The sequence below is a fragment of the Phoenix dactylifera genome, unplaced genomic scaffold, assembly GCF_009389715.1.
Source record: "Phoenix dactylifera cultivar Barhee BC4 unplaced genomic scaffold, palm_55x_up_171113_PBpolish2nd_filt_p 000046F, whole genome shotgun sequence".
In the NCBI taxonomy this organism is placed as follows: Eukaryota; Viridiplantae; Streptophyta; class Magnoliopsida; order Arecales; family Arecaceae; genus Phoenix; species Phoenix dactylifera.
Window position 1 is genome coordinate 1484566 of NW_024067669.1, and position 18268 is coordinate 1502833.

Sequence of the window (18268 nt, forward strand, 5' to 3'; positions counted from 1 at the left end):
TAGGATGAGTCTATGATGGAGTGGTACTGTGAAATAAACCTGATATACTTTTTAAGTCTCGAAATTGATTTCACTCCGTATGCGATGCGACTCCTTGCGTTCGGAAGCTAACCCGAGACGGTCACAAGGTGGTGGAAATGGACTGTATGTTGAAGTTGATTGCAGATTGCTTCAGAAGTACATCCATGAAGTAAGTTAGACTTCGAATTTCTTTGAGGTTCTTTGACTAATCTCGACTCCTTCGGGTGGTAGGATAGAGGGTGAAAGTGTCTCCATCTTGTTTGCCATGCATATTCTTCGTATTGCTCCGGACTAGGTGGAATCCTGTAAAGCTGATATGGTTGATGGAAGATTGAGATCTCTTGGTGAATCAAATGTTTGTTGCATTCTGGTGGCAGATTGCCACGGGAGTTTGAGGTCTGTAACAGATTTAATAGTGGAGAATCAAATGATGTGAAGCTAAAATAGTTGCCAATGACAAGTGGAAATTCCAGAGCATGTCGTGTACATTTAGTCCTCAAATGGTGAAGATTTTTTTTTTTTTGGTAACGTTGATTCTCCTAACCCCAATCTTCTACTATAATAAAAAGAACAGCTAATGCTAGTTCAGCCTTTCAGTACTATCTTTAATTTTGAATCAAACAGGTAGTATTAAACCAGTCATTGTTAATCTTTATAAATACCAAATAATCATGAGTAATGATGAGAATATTTTATAGTTTCTGTTCGATTTTTGTTAGATTTATATCTCTCCATTCTCTTGTGAACTAGTGGGTTAAATACTGGTACTTACAGATCATGTCAAACTCCATGTTACGCATTGAAAAAGGTAATAATAGATTTATATCTGTACACGAGCATGATTTTTTTGGCCAATGAGGTTTATATATTATCGGTTATATGGAAAGTTTAGTGACATTGACTAAATAAGACAAATGGAAATTTTAATTTACATGAGTAAACTTGCCAATAACTTTCAGCACTGTTGGCTGGTACTTTGTTTCTAAGACCTTGCATTTCAGAAAGTTCAAATTCTGAATAACTACTTAAAAAACATATATATTTATATAAATATAATAGCTTAGCTTTCATGATCAGGTTAAGTTTTTGAGATGTAAGAAGAAACAATTAATATACAGAAGTGATATATGGCCGAAGGGATTAATGTATACGATTGGATTTAAATGCTAATAGCTTAAGATATTGTATCAAGTTGAATTCTGTGTTCATGTATATATAATATAATTTTGAGTTGTTGAGTATATCTTGAGTTTATGGCCAAAAGGGGATTTTTTTTTTCCGGAGCGGAGCTAGCGAAGCGAGCAAGGGACTAGATAAAGCCAGCATCGAATACTGAAACTAAATTTACAAAATGTTTCATTTGTGAATTAATTTTTCACATAGGCCAGTATTCATGTTGGAATCAATTGTGTTGCATAGGCGGTGTTGCTTCTTGTCAGATAGATTCCCTATCCACTAAGACTAGATAGATAGCTCGTTCTTCAGTCATGCTCGGTTTAGCCATCATTTACGGAAGAAGTAGAAGTAGTAGTAGAAGAAAAAATAGGTCGAGAGATTGGATACATGAGAGAGAAAGTTTTCGATATTCCTTCATTGTGGCAGAATAATATCAGAGAGTGAGGGCTAGAAGGTTGTCAAAAAGTAAGAAGGCTGGCTAAACTAATGAGCTTAAAGCCTTAAACCGTGCAAAGGGACTGTGCAATCACTCGTTTAGTCTGAATAGGGTGGTGAGAATGTTATTATTTGCAGCAACTGAAATTAGCTTTTCATTCCAGTTCTCTTTCTTCTTGTCTTCTTTGATTTAATTCTTAATCAGTCCCTTTAATCAAAATTCTAGTTTGGTGCGGCTTAGCAGTTTATGAGACAATGGTTAGTTGCAGTCTCAGTTGGCCTGCTGGTTGTAGAGAAATTGAATTCAGTATTTCTAAGAGAAGTATTAAATGAACTAATTTATAGGACAGCTTCAATAGAATAGTTGATGTGGCATGCAGTTTATATCATCATGATATCAGCTAGATTCAATATATATATATATATATATATAGTAATGTAAATTGGAGGCCCAGCTGATACCATGCTGCTGCAAAAATAATGCTACATGTTTCCCTAAAGTTGGTTATGCCAAACAAGACCTCTGTTGTTCGAGTTTAAGACAAAATAAATGAGTTTACAGCTAAAAAAAAAGACAAAATAAACTGAGAAAAGCACTTGACCAGTCCAAATGCTTTAGAATCAGATGAATTTACTATTCTTCATTGCTTTATTTGTAGCAAAATATAAATTACATACATACATACATACATACATACATTAGTTGAGGTGCAGAGAATGAGCTTGTCGTAATAAAAAGGCAAAATAAAACTTATTCGGTTAATAAAATAACCAAGCTCAAATTTTGTTAGTTTTAAGTCTCAGAGTTATTAGTAAACATGCCATGCTTAAACATTTATGGTTAATTTTGGCTCAAACTCAAACTCAAACAACCCCACAAGGTAGTGAATTAGTGATAATTTGATGCATGTTTCTTAGCCTCTTCTTAGATATATATTATTAACCAAAAAAACAATATTTATAAAGACATTAGAATACAAGTATTTTACTTTTGCTATATTTTTGTGAATTACGTCTTCTTTCTCCACAGCCAGCTGAAGCAAGTGCGTTGATACGAGATAATAATAATTCCTATCACCCACGCACACGTGTGCAACTACGGCCACCCAGGTGGGGCGTTGATTTCCGACAGGGCCTTTCCGTACGTCGCTCGTGTCACGAGCACGTGTCATCCCCCATTCGGGGCCCAGCGTACGCGCCCTGCCGGCGTTGCAAGAAATTCGCCAGTACAGTCCCTCGCTCGCTACCCTTCCCCTCCTCCTCCCTCTCGTCCACGAACGACGCCCCGCCGGCCCAATTCCTCTTCTCTCTCTCCATCTTTGTCTTCTAATTACCATTTCATTCATTTCCCTCTAATTATTCCCAATAACGAAAACAAGAAGCTTAAAGTAGTGGAAAAAAGTGGTAGTGAGAACTCCTTTGTTCTTATCACCCTCAAAGCCTTTCCCAATCGTCTCCAATCCTTCTTCTATGTGTAACCCCTCAATTTGCTCATAGAATTCTTGCTTTCTTTCCCAATTTGATTTATTCTTGTGTGGGGAGATGCCGTAGTATTTGGATACAGGGGAGCTGTTGTTATATTGGGAGGGTTTTAGGGTTTTTTGGGTGCTTAGGGTTGCCTTTCTTGTAAATATGATCAAGCAGATTCTGGGCAAGCTGCCACGCAAACCCTCCTCCAAATCCTCCGCCACCGCCGATTCCACCGACGGCGTCGTCTCCTCAGCGGGCCCCACCGCCGGCCGAACCCCGAATTTGAGCTCCGCTGCTGGCAGCAAAGCCGCCCAGGGCAAGAAGTCCTCCTCGGGACCCGCCGGCAGCAACGGATATGGCAATGCCGCGGCCTCCGCGATGCCGACGCCGATGTACGAGCTGCTTCCCAGCTTCCGCGAGGTGCCCAGCTCCGAGAAGCCCAATTTGTTCTTGAAGAAGATGGCCTTGTGCTGCGTGGCGTTCGACTTTACCGACCCCGGCAAGAACCTCCGGGAGAAGGAGGTGAAGCGGCAGACGCTGCTGGAGCTCGTCGACCATGTGGCGACGGCCACCGGCAGGTTCAGCGAGGCCGCGATGCAGGAGTCGACGCGGATGGTGGCCGCGAACCTCTTCCGCACCTTACCCTCTTCCGGCTCCGACTCCACCTTCCGGGGGCTTCCCGAGGGGTTCGACGCCGAGGAGGAGGAGCCCGCCATGGAGCCCGCCTGGCCCCACCTCCAGGTTGTCTACGAGTTCCTGCTGCGGTTCATCGCGTCGCCGGAGACCGACGCCAAGCTGGCCAAGCGCTACATCGACCACTCCTTCGTCCTGCGGCTGCTCGACCTCTTCGACTCCGAGGACCAGCGGGAGCGGGAGTACCTGAAGACGATTCTCCACCGGGTGTACGGGAAGTTCATGGTTCACCGCCCCTTCATCCGGAAGGCCATCAACAACATCTTCTACCGGTTCATCTTCGAGACGGAGAAGCACAATGGGATCGCCGAGCTGCTGGAGATACTGGGAAGCATAATTAATGGGTTTGCGCTGCCGCTCAAGGAGGAGCATAAGCTGTTCCTTGTTCGTGCGCTCATCCCGCTTCACAAGCCCAAGTGTGTGGCCCTGTACCACCAGCAGCTCTCCTACTGCATCACCCAGTTTGTGGAGAAGGACTTTAAGCTGGCGGATACTGTCATCAGGGGGCTCTTGAAGTACTGGCCAATCACCAATAGCTCCAAGGAAGTCATGTTTCTTGGGGAGCTGGAGGAGGTTCTGGAAGCCACGCAGGTCGCAGAGTTCCAGAGGTGTATGGTGCCCTTGTTCCGGCAGATTGGCCGCTGCCTGAATAGCTTGCACTTTCAGGTAGCCTGTTACATTATCGGTGCTAATTTTAGGTTTCATCGAGATATTTGTTTCGTTCCATGTTCTATCCTGCTTTACTAGTGGTCATTTGTTACATTCATGTCTGACATTTACTTGCTTCCGCTTAATGGCTAGTGCCGGTCAATAGCAGTTTTCTTTCATGTATTTATGGCCTAAGTCTTTGGCTTTGGTGCTAACCTTTTGTGGAGATATGAAGTGTTGTTTGGCCTTTCAGAGGTTGGTCACTTTTCCACTAATGAATGTCTCAAATGAAAGATCTCTTTTGAGCTATTTGTGACAATTGATCTTTTTATTAATGCAGTTTTGTCCAGGATACAAATTTGTACAAGGGCTGAATGGGGTTTTCTAGTTTATGCTTTACTCAAATAAACATGTAGAGGCAATTTTAGGATGATGATTAGAGGCCAGCTCTTGTTGAGTTGTGAGGAGATAATACGTAAGGCCAGCTCTCTTAGACAATCAAATATAAATCTGCAAGCATATTAGATCAAATAATGCATGCATAAATCTGTAGACAGCAATATGATCTACTCAAAGCCCTAAAAAAGCAGGGATAAATGGCATATTTATGAAATAAAAAAAGAAGAATAAGAAGAAGAAGAAGATGGAGAGACAGAAGAGAGGAATAAGTAGCAGAAAATAGAGAGAGGGAGGAAACAAGAGGGGGCCAAACCTGGCCTCAAATCTTCAATTCCATTCACAATGAAAAGAAAAAACAGATTACAAGTCTTTTCCTTGGCCCACTTTATAAAGACTCTCAAACTTGACCCACAAGTTAACGAATTTTAGTCCTTTACAAAAGTAGAAGCAAAACTTTCAAAAAGTTTCCAAAACGAACTAGGTATCGACTCCTAAAAGCCCACAGGTTTTGTAGTGCACTATTCATGCCACAGTGATGTGAATGGTACTGATCCCTTAACTTGTCTAAGTCTCCTAAATCCTGGACTTGATGATCTAATGATACAGTCTTGATTGGACATTATTGGATTTCAAAGGATCCTAATGATTTCAATTTAAATCCTATAATTAAAGAACTTTAAATCAGCAAACTTCAGGCTATTGAATATAATGCAATTCAGTCTTGCATCAGTATAAAAAAGTTTCAGAATTTTGTCCATGTTCCTATCCCGAGAAAAATCAAAATTTTGACTTCTTATTTGATATAACAAGTTTTTGGAAGGCATAACTTTTTCTCCATTACTATGTCTCAATGAGGTAGACTCACATGGAAGAACTTTGTGAGATCAACAAGTGATATGTCATGATATTTGTAAAATCATAATGTTTTAATGGTCGAAAGCTGGTAAGAAAGTTGCAGCTGTAAATTATTAATGCATTTATTCTAATTTTTTGTGTTTTCTATATAAGCATCTTAATTAATGATGTTGTATCCTTGAGTGAGTCTTTTAGTTGGATCTAGGGCCCATATTATTGCCTAGGGTTGCTATCGTCAAGCAGGAGAATGGTTAATAGAGAGATTGCTGGACAGTTCAAAATTTATGAATTGCTAACTTCACCTTGATTTCTTCTTTTGTTTCTTAACCCAGCTCTTCCTCTTTACTTTATATATATTATTCGTAATCACTTTTGCTTTGTTAAGGTTCCTTTTTCATCACTAATGTACTCTGCATGTTCATGTGCGACATCGTTTTGTTTCTTCTCCGATCTCATCAATCTAAGGTGGCACCAAAGTGGGAAAATAAGTAAAAAGGTGGATTGTGGATTTTCATTGTTTAACTAGGAGATCTCAGTAGCCTTTGAGAGTGTACCTTGTGAAAATAACGACTAATAAACATAATAAATAAATAAGCCTAAGCTAGTCAACTATTTGGATTCTGCTTCATCATTGGTTTATATTCAAAGGTAAGCATTCCAAAATACAAAGTGTTTTCAAATCAGTATTCACTAATTTCATCCTCATCATTTTTTTGTCGAACCCTCCAACCCATATGTGGGATCGCTTTACGCTGAAGTTTCAGTATAGCTTATGCTACACATGTCCAGATCATTTTGAATATCATACCATATATTGTAATCTTTCCTACTTTTCTGATTTGTTGATCTACAAGACTAGCCACCTAGTTTTACCAAATCCACCTAAACATCCTCACAGTTGCATGCCAAACAGGTGCCCTCAATATGTAGGAATAAGCTGCCTTCCTAGGATCTATTTTTTAACTAAAATCAAAATAATTCTGTATTTTCATTCTTGGAAATTTTAATAATTCTGAGGAGTCCTGGTTCATAGAATGCAATAAATATTATGATTTTCATAGTACATACCCCAAGCGCAAAGCCTTCTTCCAGTTGACGTCACTATTTTTGTGCTATTCTTTGAACCAGCCATTCTAGAATGGATACTAAATGCTCAAGTCTACGAACCGGACAAACATCCTTTTTGTTTCGGTAAGACTAATAGCACTATATCATATTGCTATGCGAAGTTCCTAATGATATAGTGCTATTTGTCTTACCAAATTGATTCAGTCTAGTATGTAAATTTACGAGCTTAGTTGTTGATGGCTATGTTACATGGACTCAGGTATGCATATTGGGTGTGGGTACGTGTCTAAGCGTCCAAGTGTCACACCAGTGTACATGTTTAAGTGTCAGATTTGGCTAATTTGAAGGGTCTGGGTAACATATATTGCTGGATAAAGCCTGTGACAGTCTATGCATCGTGGTGCTTATTTATTTATTATGTGTCATGATAAGTTCTTCAATTAAATGAAACAAAAAAAAAAAATCTTAGCTTAGACATCTTCTAAGGATGTTGAATTAAACAAGATGGAGTCAAACAGAAAAAGTGCACCAATGCAAAACAATTTTCTTTCATGCAAGTTAAAATATCCCTTTTTTTTTAATAAATATGGTCAGTCTTTCATGTAACGGACTTCCATTACTTCCCTGTGGCATGAAAATGCCATGGTTGTTTTGAACTTATGTCATCACATCAAACATAGCGTGTACTAACTTTATCATTGCGGATTTTTTATCTAAATTTATATCTTATTTTCATCGCTTAAAAACACTCATGGCATCGTCAGCACTACAACCAAATATAATAGAATCAATAGTGTAAGTTCGAAATAAATCTAAGTTTTAAGGTACTTCGGGGTTATATTGCTTTTGTAATGGTCTTACTTCCATCTAGAAATTCTGCCGTCAAGTTTAGACTTGCAGCTCCTCTTATTTCACACTCGCAACACTACGATCAACAATGACGTCTGGAGGTGCCCATTTGTACTCTGATAAACATAGACTCAACCCTCCCTAAATTTTAAAAAGTCAAACAACAAGAGAAGTAGGGCAGGATTGCAACATGACGATATGAGGGATATAAAAAACCTTTATTCATGTATTTGAGGGCTTCCCTGATAATTGTTTCATTGCAATATTGTCTCGCACATGTCTATCTCTGCTCCTGTAGGGAGCTTCTTGTATATAAGACTCTAATGGCAAATAGATGAGATAATTATTTTGTTGCTAATGTTCCACTTATTTGTAGTGGCAAAAATATTTCCGCTCGATTGTTTAGCTGAATCAATGTCTAATGTTGGTAACCCTAGACATTCATGCATCCGGTAGTTATGGTAGCTTTTTGTGCTGCACAGCCTGTTTAAAAACTCTACAAGCTTTTGATCTGTTCAGATACTGGCAATTTTGCTAGTGCATACTGATAGTTCAGTTCTGCCATAGCCTGTCATTATATCATTTTCTAGTCATTAGCCTCAAATTTTCTGTGTCAGTTTTGCAGATTTGCAATCAGAATGCACATGTTCTGTTATTGTAGTTTGCTTTGAGTGCGATCGATGTATGTTGAAGAAAATTTTTATAGTGCTATATAGAGTTCCAAGAAGTATTTGACAAGATCAGGTTGTAGTTTGAATATGGCAAATGACTAGAAGCACTAAGAAATTTGAATGGTATTTAGACATCATTGAGGCAAAAGATGGCAAGGTGAATACATAATATTTGAGGGAATAGGAAACGTATTTAGTTCAAAAGTGATGTTGTACTATGGTTTCAAACTCTACATGGCATATCATCTGATTTGATGAATTGTGAGCATATATGTCGGAGAAGTTTTGCATCTTGTACTATTCCAATATGCGAATAATTTTAGGAGCATGTGATGAGCTTTGAATTCTTCTATTGGACTACATGCATATGTAAGCCAATGATGCATAGATGCACGTATCTCATTTTCCTTGAAAGCTGGAATTTTGAGTCCAACCGATCCTTGAAAGGGATCCCCGGACTATCATTGGATATGTGCCACACTCATGCTGGTGTTACTTGCCTAGATGCATGTGTAGGTTTAGCATGTCATAAAGGTAGTAAAACTAATCCATAATCTAGCAAAGATGCAAATACAATTCAAATTAGATCCATGAAGAATGAAGATTTTGAAGCATGTAGAAAAGAATAAGATTATGGGGGAGTGGTTCCATTCCAGAAGGTTGGATGAACAATTCTTGTCAATAAGCTCACTGCCATAAATCTAGTAGCTATTGCTCTTGCATCCAACTCCTTTTAATTGTTTTGACAGTTATTTCAAAGATCTTGCTCGTAGGCTCCTTTTGGCATCCAGCTAATTATATTAGCAATTATTTTCTAAAATCCATTTGGTTCAGCTCATGACCTTATTGTCTTGTTGTAGGCACCTAACTTGCTATTCTCAGACCCCTAAAAGAGCCCACCTCCCAACAACTAAACTCTTATAATACCAACTTCCAAAGTTAATTTGTATATTTAACTTAAGGATGGTGGTGGTTGATAAGGTTGGTGTGTTCAATAGATAATGCTTGCACCCCTTTTTAGACACTACCACATTATACAATTTTTCAGATTTTGTGTATGATCTACTTTTCAATACTTGAAAAGTATGGTAATTTAAGGACATTGAATGGTGAGTGAGCCCATAAATAGTTTTCTTTCTAATCCCTAATTGCCAACATATTAATATTTCTTAGCTTAGGGTTTATAAGGACATAAGTAAAGCTACTCTCTCATATTGTTCATGAATAAAGATCGGAAAGCTCGGCTCTTTCTTTATTATTCTCCCATTTATCCAAAAGTTGATATCAATCATATTGATGGGTGACCAACATAGTGACTAATTGAGATCTCGGTCTGTCTCAACTGAAATGGAATGTGGGAAAATTTGGAAAGTTCCAAGATTTTTTTAAGATCTCGATTAATATATTTGGACCAAATATCGAAATCTCAACCCGTTATGGTAAATCTAGAATTAATAAAGGGCATTGATTGTGGAATAATTGAAACATCTATTTAAATGCAAAGGCAGACAGGAAGTATTGGCCAAGATTTTCTATGTAATCATATCATTGAGGACCCGATACTGATGCAAAGCAAGATCTTGAATGAGATCTTGGCCACCTTGCCGAAAGATGAGATCTTGGCCGAGATGAAAACTATGCCAATGGCTCCCAACTTTTGGAGGGTTATTCAACTTTCTTTAGATAATCTATGCAATATTGGGCTATCCAATCTTGCAAGCATTTGCAGTTTGTACTTTAAAGACTCGTTCCATCTCTTAAAATACGACACAAAGTATAATGCTTTTGCATACTAACAATCCTTTTTCAGTAAAATATCTAGTTTATGTTACCTTCTGTGAAGAAGCATAGTCTATGAGCTAGGAACTGATGCCATATTGATAGTTTTTGCAAGAACTCTACCACCCTCCCAAACACGACAACCACCTTGTTGTAATTTTTTAGTGGTTGTATATAATGAAGTATTCTTGATAATTTTCAACTTCCCAAGGATCAATAACTTGTTTCATGCTTCACTAATTAGCAAGTCTCTTTTGGTATGAATTTTATCGTATCATGTGAGGGTGGTCATGAATAAGTTAGCAATTACCTATATGAAATGTGTCATCTTCTCCCAAAGTCTAGATAGAAGCACTCCATCCCTTTATCACTCTGCATCTAATTTCTCAAATTATGAGTCAACATTACATAACAAAATACCCTTAAACTATCACCAAGACTGGTAGTTGAGTTTAAAACCACTCACATTTCCTTATTCTAGTTGCTGATAATATATGCTTGACCCTTTATATTTAAGCCTAGGGTCGAAAGTTAGTCGGATAAAATCCAGCTTGATCCATATTCATATTCAAATTGGGTTAAATTTCTTGGACCTAGATAAGGTTTTGGATATAGAGATAGAGATTTTCTTCCTCACTAATATGGATTTAGATATAGAGATGCAAAATTTGTTGGATATAGATATAGATTCGGATACAAAGAAAATTTGATCAAATACATATTAGTAAAACGATCTATGTATCTAGATTTTCACAATATAATTCATGCTTCCACATATATGCCTGCTGAAATTGTAGTCAATAAAAAAAATAGAACGCATTCGCTGTTCTCGTCTTTAATAATTTTACCATTATTGCTAGTTATCTTCAAACTTTGCTCAAAAAATCTTTTGTAGTTGAAGCTATGTTCAAAAGCCCGGTTGACTCGAGCAGTCAGCCTGTCTGACTTGTCACCTACTAACCTATGCACGATGGGTAGGATCTAAACCCAGAAAATCTGAAATCCTTTTTGACTTGTGACTCAGATTGAACGGGGTGGGTTTGGCTTCTATGGGTTGATTATGAAAAGAAGAAAAAGAAATGCTCCCACATTGCAAAACCATTCCTCCAACTACGGAGGTTGCCATGTTTTGGCGTGTCTCACAGTTGGATAATGCAAGAGGAAGCAACTTGTTGGGTCTCATTGCAAGATGCTAAATCTCATGGTAACTAAGAAAAGACAATCGGATCTCATAGGAATGGATGCGAGGTTGCTTGATCTCGCAGCAACATATCGTAATCCTGAAGGCGATGCTACTGGATCTCATGGCCTGGAGGTGGCATGACCTTGATCGTAGGGTATGTCGATCCTCTCCTTATGGTTTTAGGTGGTATGCCAGGAAGAGGGGGGGGGGAGGATGAGGACTAGTGTGATGTCTAGACAAGAATGAAGAAGATAGGGTGTTTCAGGAGAGTGGAGAAAACACGCAGTGCATTCACTTTTTAGGTTGGCTCGTTGACCCATGGTCAAATCGGAATCCCTTGGCCTGGCTACCCAATAGTTTGCTCCAGCTCACTGGTTTTCAAGCATTGATTTAGAGCAATATCTGATTTATATCCATGTCCGTTTAGAACAGATATAGATATAATTAGACCAAGTATGAAAACAATTAAAATCTGATTTGTATCCATGACCAGTAAGAACAAGTACATATACATAGTTTAGTATCCATATCAAGATTCATATCTGCTGAATAAATATGGATATACTAATATAATATGGAAACATATATGGATATACTGATATCTTATCCATACCCAATCTTTTTTCAGTCATATGAGGTCTTTTTGTTTTTAATGCATTCTAATATCAAGTAACACATGATGCATGATGGGTCTACAGATTAGAGAGATAATACGAGGAAAGCAGTGAAGTGGGAATTCTTAAGAAGTGTTAAATGACTTAGCTATATTGGTATACTTGATATAAACATCATCCACCAGGTCAAACATAAAAGCTCATCATGATATTAAACTCCATGTAAAATTTGATTGCTGTGGCCCCCCCCCCCCCCCCCCCTCCCCCCCCAACACACACACACACATGCACTTGAGAGGTGGAAAATAGGAATGCCCTAACGGTAAGGCCCATTGTGTAGCTGCATTTCAAAAAACAAATATGAAGTCCATTTGTCAAGAAAAGGATATTGGGAATAAAATTAAAAATGAAGTTGCTTGTAGTCATGCTTTTGAGCATTTACATGATAATCAAGGTTGAAAGTACTGGTTTTAATTGCTGTGCTGATACCTTACCGTTGTGGTGCATGTGGTGCCGTACTAACACACAATATGCCTCTTACTACTAGTGTAGAACAAATGAGGGTACACATGATGGTACTGCACTAGAATGGGAGGTGTAATGATTTGATACTTCACTAAAATGTTTCTGTATGAGCCGATACAGGTTGGTACTTAAATTCTTGATTATGATATTAGAGATATTAGGTCTCAAAAATAATCTATCTAGGTATTGACCTAAAGATCATCATGACTCTTTGCTAACTTGTACAAAACAAAGATAAAGAGAAAAATTCCTTTCAAAACATGCCCATTCATTCTGGATCTCGGTTAGTCGCTTAAAACAAGCTTAGATTTGCTTGGATTTTTGGTTTTACTTTTCTTGTGGTAGCTTGTAACCACATTTAATCCACTATTTATTGGACACCAGGCATTTTCATTTGTTTATTTCTTTGAACTGACTTGAGCTCCATTATGTCCTTTCTCAATCATATATGTATAATAGCTTCAGATTGACTTAAAATTAAGTATACTGGTATTTTGTACCATGAATTTACAGAAACATACGTATGTAGATATGTATGTATATATTATTTACTTATTACACTTTAATTGTCCAAAAGATTATTATATCTCATTTTGCAGAATAACAGATGTCGAATTTGCACATTTTTCTCATATTTTTTAGGTCAAGTCGTTATTTAATAAATGCATGCATTTATACAATGTTATATTTAATTTATTAAAAAAGATGTTAGTTTTGTGAAATGTCTTGTATCTAGTTGTTCATATTAGTCTAGCTTTTGTATGAGTTTTTTTTTTTGAAGGCCTTAGCCCATTATGGTTTAAAATTATTATCTACTCTTAATCCTCTTAACTGAAGAAAAAGAAATTAAATTAGTTAAAAATTGATACTTTGTATCCTGTGTATTTAAATAAATAAAGAGATTATTGAAATATGAGTTTAAACACTAAACGTGAATTTAGAAAAAGCATCTATGGTTATTTGCAGCCAAAACTAGTTGAAACAGCTAGAACTGGTCGGCTTGGGCCGAAACTGACCGAAATCTGGTAGTGGGGGTTAGTTTCGCTTTGATCTTGGCCAAAAATTAAAACCTTGGTCTTGCGGCATAATAAAACCATATACCCTATGAATTGGCGTCGATCCATCTTCTTGCGGTATAATTTGCTAGAAGCTCAACACAATACATGGTCTTCAAATTTCACACCTTCTTCCTTCTCGTCAATAATTGCTGTGATCTCATTTGCTTTTCATATTGGCCTTTTTGAGCATTGATGTCCTATATCAAGAACTAAAGTGTATGTTGCCAAGTTCATGTTGATCAGGAGCTGATATTGTACATATATTATGTTGTGTAGTGTCAACACTTGGCATGCACTGTCATGGAATGCGCACAAGTCTATAAAAGGATCTGGTACACTAAAATTTGCTACTCTTTTTTTTTTCTTCCTTTAGCCATCTATAGAAGTCTACTTAAATTGTTGTATGCTTGTGTATAGGCTCTTTTAACAAAAAGCATGGTTTACAACTAGTCTACAGAAATCTAATAAACCATCTTTGATATCTGCGTTGATTGCAGCATGCATATTGTGCAGTTTTTGAGCAAGGTCTGAAAATCTGTTTTGGTGGTTTCAGTAGGTTCACGTCCATGTGTAGAAGTTTCACCTACAAAGGGCATAACAAAAAAATAGAATATTAAAATAAGTCAAGAAAAGTCAATATTCAACAAAGTATTTGTTATATCGGTTCCTTGTGTAGTTTTGATAGTTTTAGACTGAAATTAATATGGCATATAAATAGAATTCATAAAGCATGCTGGTGTTTTGTTATATAGATAAATACATTATTTGCCCTTTTAACTTCCACCATTTGATAAATCATTATATTTAGCAATTCTGATGTTTTTCGGTGCTCAATGCATTTAAATCTTTTTCTTCATGATTTGCTCAATCGAACACATAAATATATTGATTTTGAGCCCTTTTTTCCATATTTAAAATTAAGTGACTGTTTAGTTAATTGCATGTAGTTTGTACCCAAAAAAATTGCATGTAGTTACATAATGTTGTATTTATAGCAAAAGGCTATTCTGAAGGTTGATGTGTGCTTAGTTGTTCATGTTAATCCTTGTAGAATACTGAAATAAGGGTCTTTTCAGAGGCCTTGGCTGGTCAAGGATTATATTAATCATTCATTCCCTCTTTTAATTAAATAAGAAAAAGCTTAAAATCAACATTATATAGCCTTTATACTTAAAGAAATAATCCTGATATGAGAGTGACTGTCAAAATAAAAATTAAAGAACATTTATAGATTTTGGACAATTTTTGCCAAAATTGGGCTAAAATCGATCTGTTTCAGCTAATAAGACTAAATAAAACTGCCAAAATTGACTGAGCCCAAAGTTGGGAATTGCTCTTGGTTTGGTCTTGAAGGAAACAAATTGGTTGCCTGAGTAATTTGTTGGAAACTGACTTTATATAACTAAGCTACATACTAATGATACAAAATAGGCTCAAAGTTGATGAGAAAACTGCACGGGAATGTGTAACTATGTGTATGCATTAGAACTATGTCTACAGACTATAATAATTCATTTTAATTGTTGTAAACACACTGCTGGTACTGTGGGAATTCAACTGAAAACTTGCTTTGAAGCTACCAAACATGGTTTGCAGGTGGTAGTGTGCAGGAATAATGTGACTGATGATACACATAGAGGCTCCATAGAAGGATGTTGATGATTCTTGAATGTTCAAGCACAATATAGTCCCCATTTATTGGAAATTTGTCTGTGCCTATTGTATACAGCTAATACGCTGGACAATAACTTTTAGAGATTAATATTATCTCAAAAAGTTAAAAATGTGCTCTTAGAACCTAACAATTTGAAGATGATTGATGGTTGATAGGACATTGTTTGCTACCTTATACCAGAAACTAGTGGTGTATCAAAGATTTCCTTAATAAGACTAATGTGTGGTGTTAATTTTTTTCTTAAACTTAACGTCTGGATATATCTACTTTAAAGCCATATCTACATATTATTCACCACATATCTAATTCTTTTCATGTGCGTGGCATCAGCATTAGCATTCTTGGATCAGTTACACGCATTTTGTGTGCCAAATAATCTGCAAATGGAATATGGAATACAATTTGGATGTCCCTTATTGATTTTTGAATTGTTAAATCTTATGTCAAAGATTTAAGATATAATGTTTAGTCTAAATCAATCATGCACACATGTACTCATGCATGTGCACACATACACACATGGGAAGACCTAATCCAGACATTTTGTTGTTTGATCATTGATGGATCAAAATCACCCATCAATTACTCTTCCTCTTCGATCAGTCTCATGAATCTCACATAAAATGCTAGTGCTTGGAATATTAGGAAGATTCCTACCTTTTGGTCAAGATGTTTTTCATGGGAGTTGCTTTTTTAAGGTAGATGATATCTTTGGAGTATAACTCTTCAATGAATATTTGGATTGGAAGAGAAAGCTTACTATATTTGCTAGTGATTTATTCTCATTTCCTTTTACTTTTTGAGTGCTTTATAATGCACAATTCTTATATAATATTAGTAACCATGTCCATCTGCTGCTTTTCTCAGAAGTAACTTTGCCCCTCATTGATGAAGCTTCTTTTATTGTCACTGGTTCTTGATGTAGCAGTACATGTTAGCTGCTTTATCTCTTCTATTAATTTCCTGGCTCAGATGTTGCAGTTGCAGTTGGCTATTTATCCATCAAGTTGTGTACTTGTGTTGAATGTTTGTTGTTCCAGCATTCTCCAACAACAATTGGCAAAACAGAGATGTAAATAATTGCTCTCTCATGAAGCTTCAGAAGTATGACATTAAATCATGGTTTCAAAAGCCTGTGCTGTCAATTGGCATGTACAGTGCTAGGCTAGAATGAGCACATGATATGCATCAGCACGACACCTATTTAACCATTTTTTTAATATTTCTTTTTTGATTTTTTTGGCACAATGTGTCATGTGCCAGCACAGCACATGCACTGGCACCTCACCTGCTATTGGGGGTAAGAAATGTAATCATAGGACAGAGAGAAACTAAATTTAAGTGAACCAAGGCTTGCCCTAGTAGTTACACTCTACTTGGGCAACCAGAAGTTCTAGTTTTCAGTCTCGGATGGTCCATTTCCAAGCGTTTGAGCCTACGTAATTAAAATGGGGGGGGGGGTCTCCCTCTCTTTCTCTACAGGAAAAGAAACTAAATTTAGCAATGATCTATAACCCAGCTATGCATTCTCTATGAATTTGTAGTTCTTTTTGTAACATTTAGTTTGAAGAACTTATTTGCATAAAATGCTTTTGTTCTCTTAAACTGGCACTGAGTTGATGTGGGATCATTCAGGTAGCAGAGCGCACATTATTTCTTTGGAATAATGATCATGTAAGAAGCTTGATCACCCAAAACCGGAAGGTTATCCTGCCAATTATATTCCCGGCTCTGGAGAGGAACACCAGGGGACACTGGAACCAGGCTGTCCAGAGCCTGACCCTGAATGTGAGGAAGCTATTTTCAGATGCTGACCAGGAGCTATTTGAGGAATGTTTACTAAAATTCCAAGAAGATGAAGCCAAGGAAAGGGAGGTACAAAAGACGAGGGAATTAACTTGGAAGCGCTTGGAAGACGTTGCAGCATCCAAAGCTGTTAGTAATGAAGCCGTGCTTGTTTCTCGAATAGTCTCTTCCCTTAGCATGGCTTCTTCAAGCTCACGTGCTGCAGTCGGAACGTAAGAATGCTTGTTTTCACTCTTCTGATTCGGTACAGGGCAGTGCTGATCCTTGGTGGGCCGATTCTGCTGGTTTCTTATATGGCAGACAATCATGATATGAAGAAAAGCGTCTCCGGTTGTAATCATTTTGTTTATTATCCATCTTTTTAGGCCATGAAAAATGTGTGTATAATTAGAAATTGTTATAGAGATAGAACTTTCAGCGGATTCGGTATAATATTTTATTTGTTTTCAGACACCTGCGTTCGCGTTCTTTTGGTAGTTTTATTTTCTGTACTATTTTGCATCAATATTGGGTTCATATTGTTCATCTTCTAGGCAAGTTATGATCTCAGGGTTCTCTACAATTCTTGATACAACATGGCTTGTTCGTTCTCCCTGGATTGTGGGGTAGCTGCTTTTTTTTTTTTAAATTTCTGGATCCTCTAGTTATAAATATTCTCTAGGCATCCTCTTGTACCTATGGATTCTGATGTCAACACTCTTTGAACTAAATGTATGGCAGTGGATAGTCAATATTTAGAAAATTCTTATCTCATGCCTAAATACCTATCCCTTGTTATTCTCAGAGGATGATAACAGGTACTCTTGGGATGGGATCAACCATTAAAGAAGGGTCATCTTTGGTCTGCTGCACCCGGAATGAGATCAGGATAGTGTGCCACCATGATCCAAAGATGTTTGCAGGAATTAGACTTCTTATGCAGTCCCAGGTACGAGGATTTTCAAGGGTGCATCCCTTTATATCAAGTTAGAGATAACCCACTCTATTGCCACCTTAGGTACGTTGCTCTTTGATAAATTTGTTCTACACGCACAGAGAGAGAGAGAGAGAGAGTTATAAAGTTAACATTATATCTTCTGCGGAATTAAAGAAATCAGATGGTTTCTTCTCAATGCAATCCCACTCCTGCATCATGACAATGTCCACGAGAAATTAAATTGAGAACAAAGTTGAAATAATATTACATAATCTATCAAAATGTACACAAATTCATGGACCGTCTGAATTTAGCGCTCTTGGATGGTTGTCTTAGAAAATATCATCATGTCTCCCAAAGTCAAACGCGGCCATCCCTTGACTTAATTGACGAATCTGTCCATTTCCCTACCGATAAGCCTCGATGG

The 18268-nt window shown here is 37.3% G+C and overlaps 1 protein-coding gene across 2 annotated transcripts; it reads left to right on the top strand.

Moving 5' to 3' along the window:
* Positions 1-2835: 2835 nt before the first annotated feature.
* Positions 2836-17450, top strand: LOC103711549 (serine/threonine protein phosphatase 2A 59 kDa regulatory subunit B' gamma isoform-like). Of its 2 annotated transcripts, XM_039116001.1 has the most exons (3): positions 2836-4461; positions 13721-13776; positions 16755-16834. In XM_039116001.1, the coding sequence occupies exons 1-3, from the start codon at positions 3265-3267 to the stop codon at positions 16756-16758; spliced, it is 1257 nt and encodes a 418-aa protein (XP_038971929.1). In that variant the 5' UTR covers positions 2836-3264; the 3' UTR covers positions 16759-16834. The 2 variants fall into 2 exon arrangements, with proteins under 2 accessions (XP_038971929.1, XP_008795966.2); XM_008797744.4 differs by lacking the exon at positions 13721-13776 and having other exon boundaries at positions 2844-4461; positions 16755-17450.
* The last annotated feature ends 818 nt before the right edge of the window (positions 17451-18268 follow it).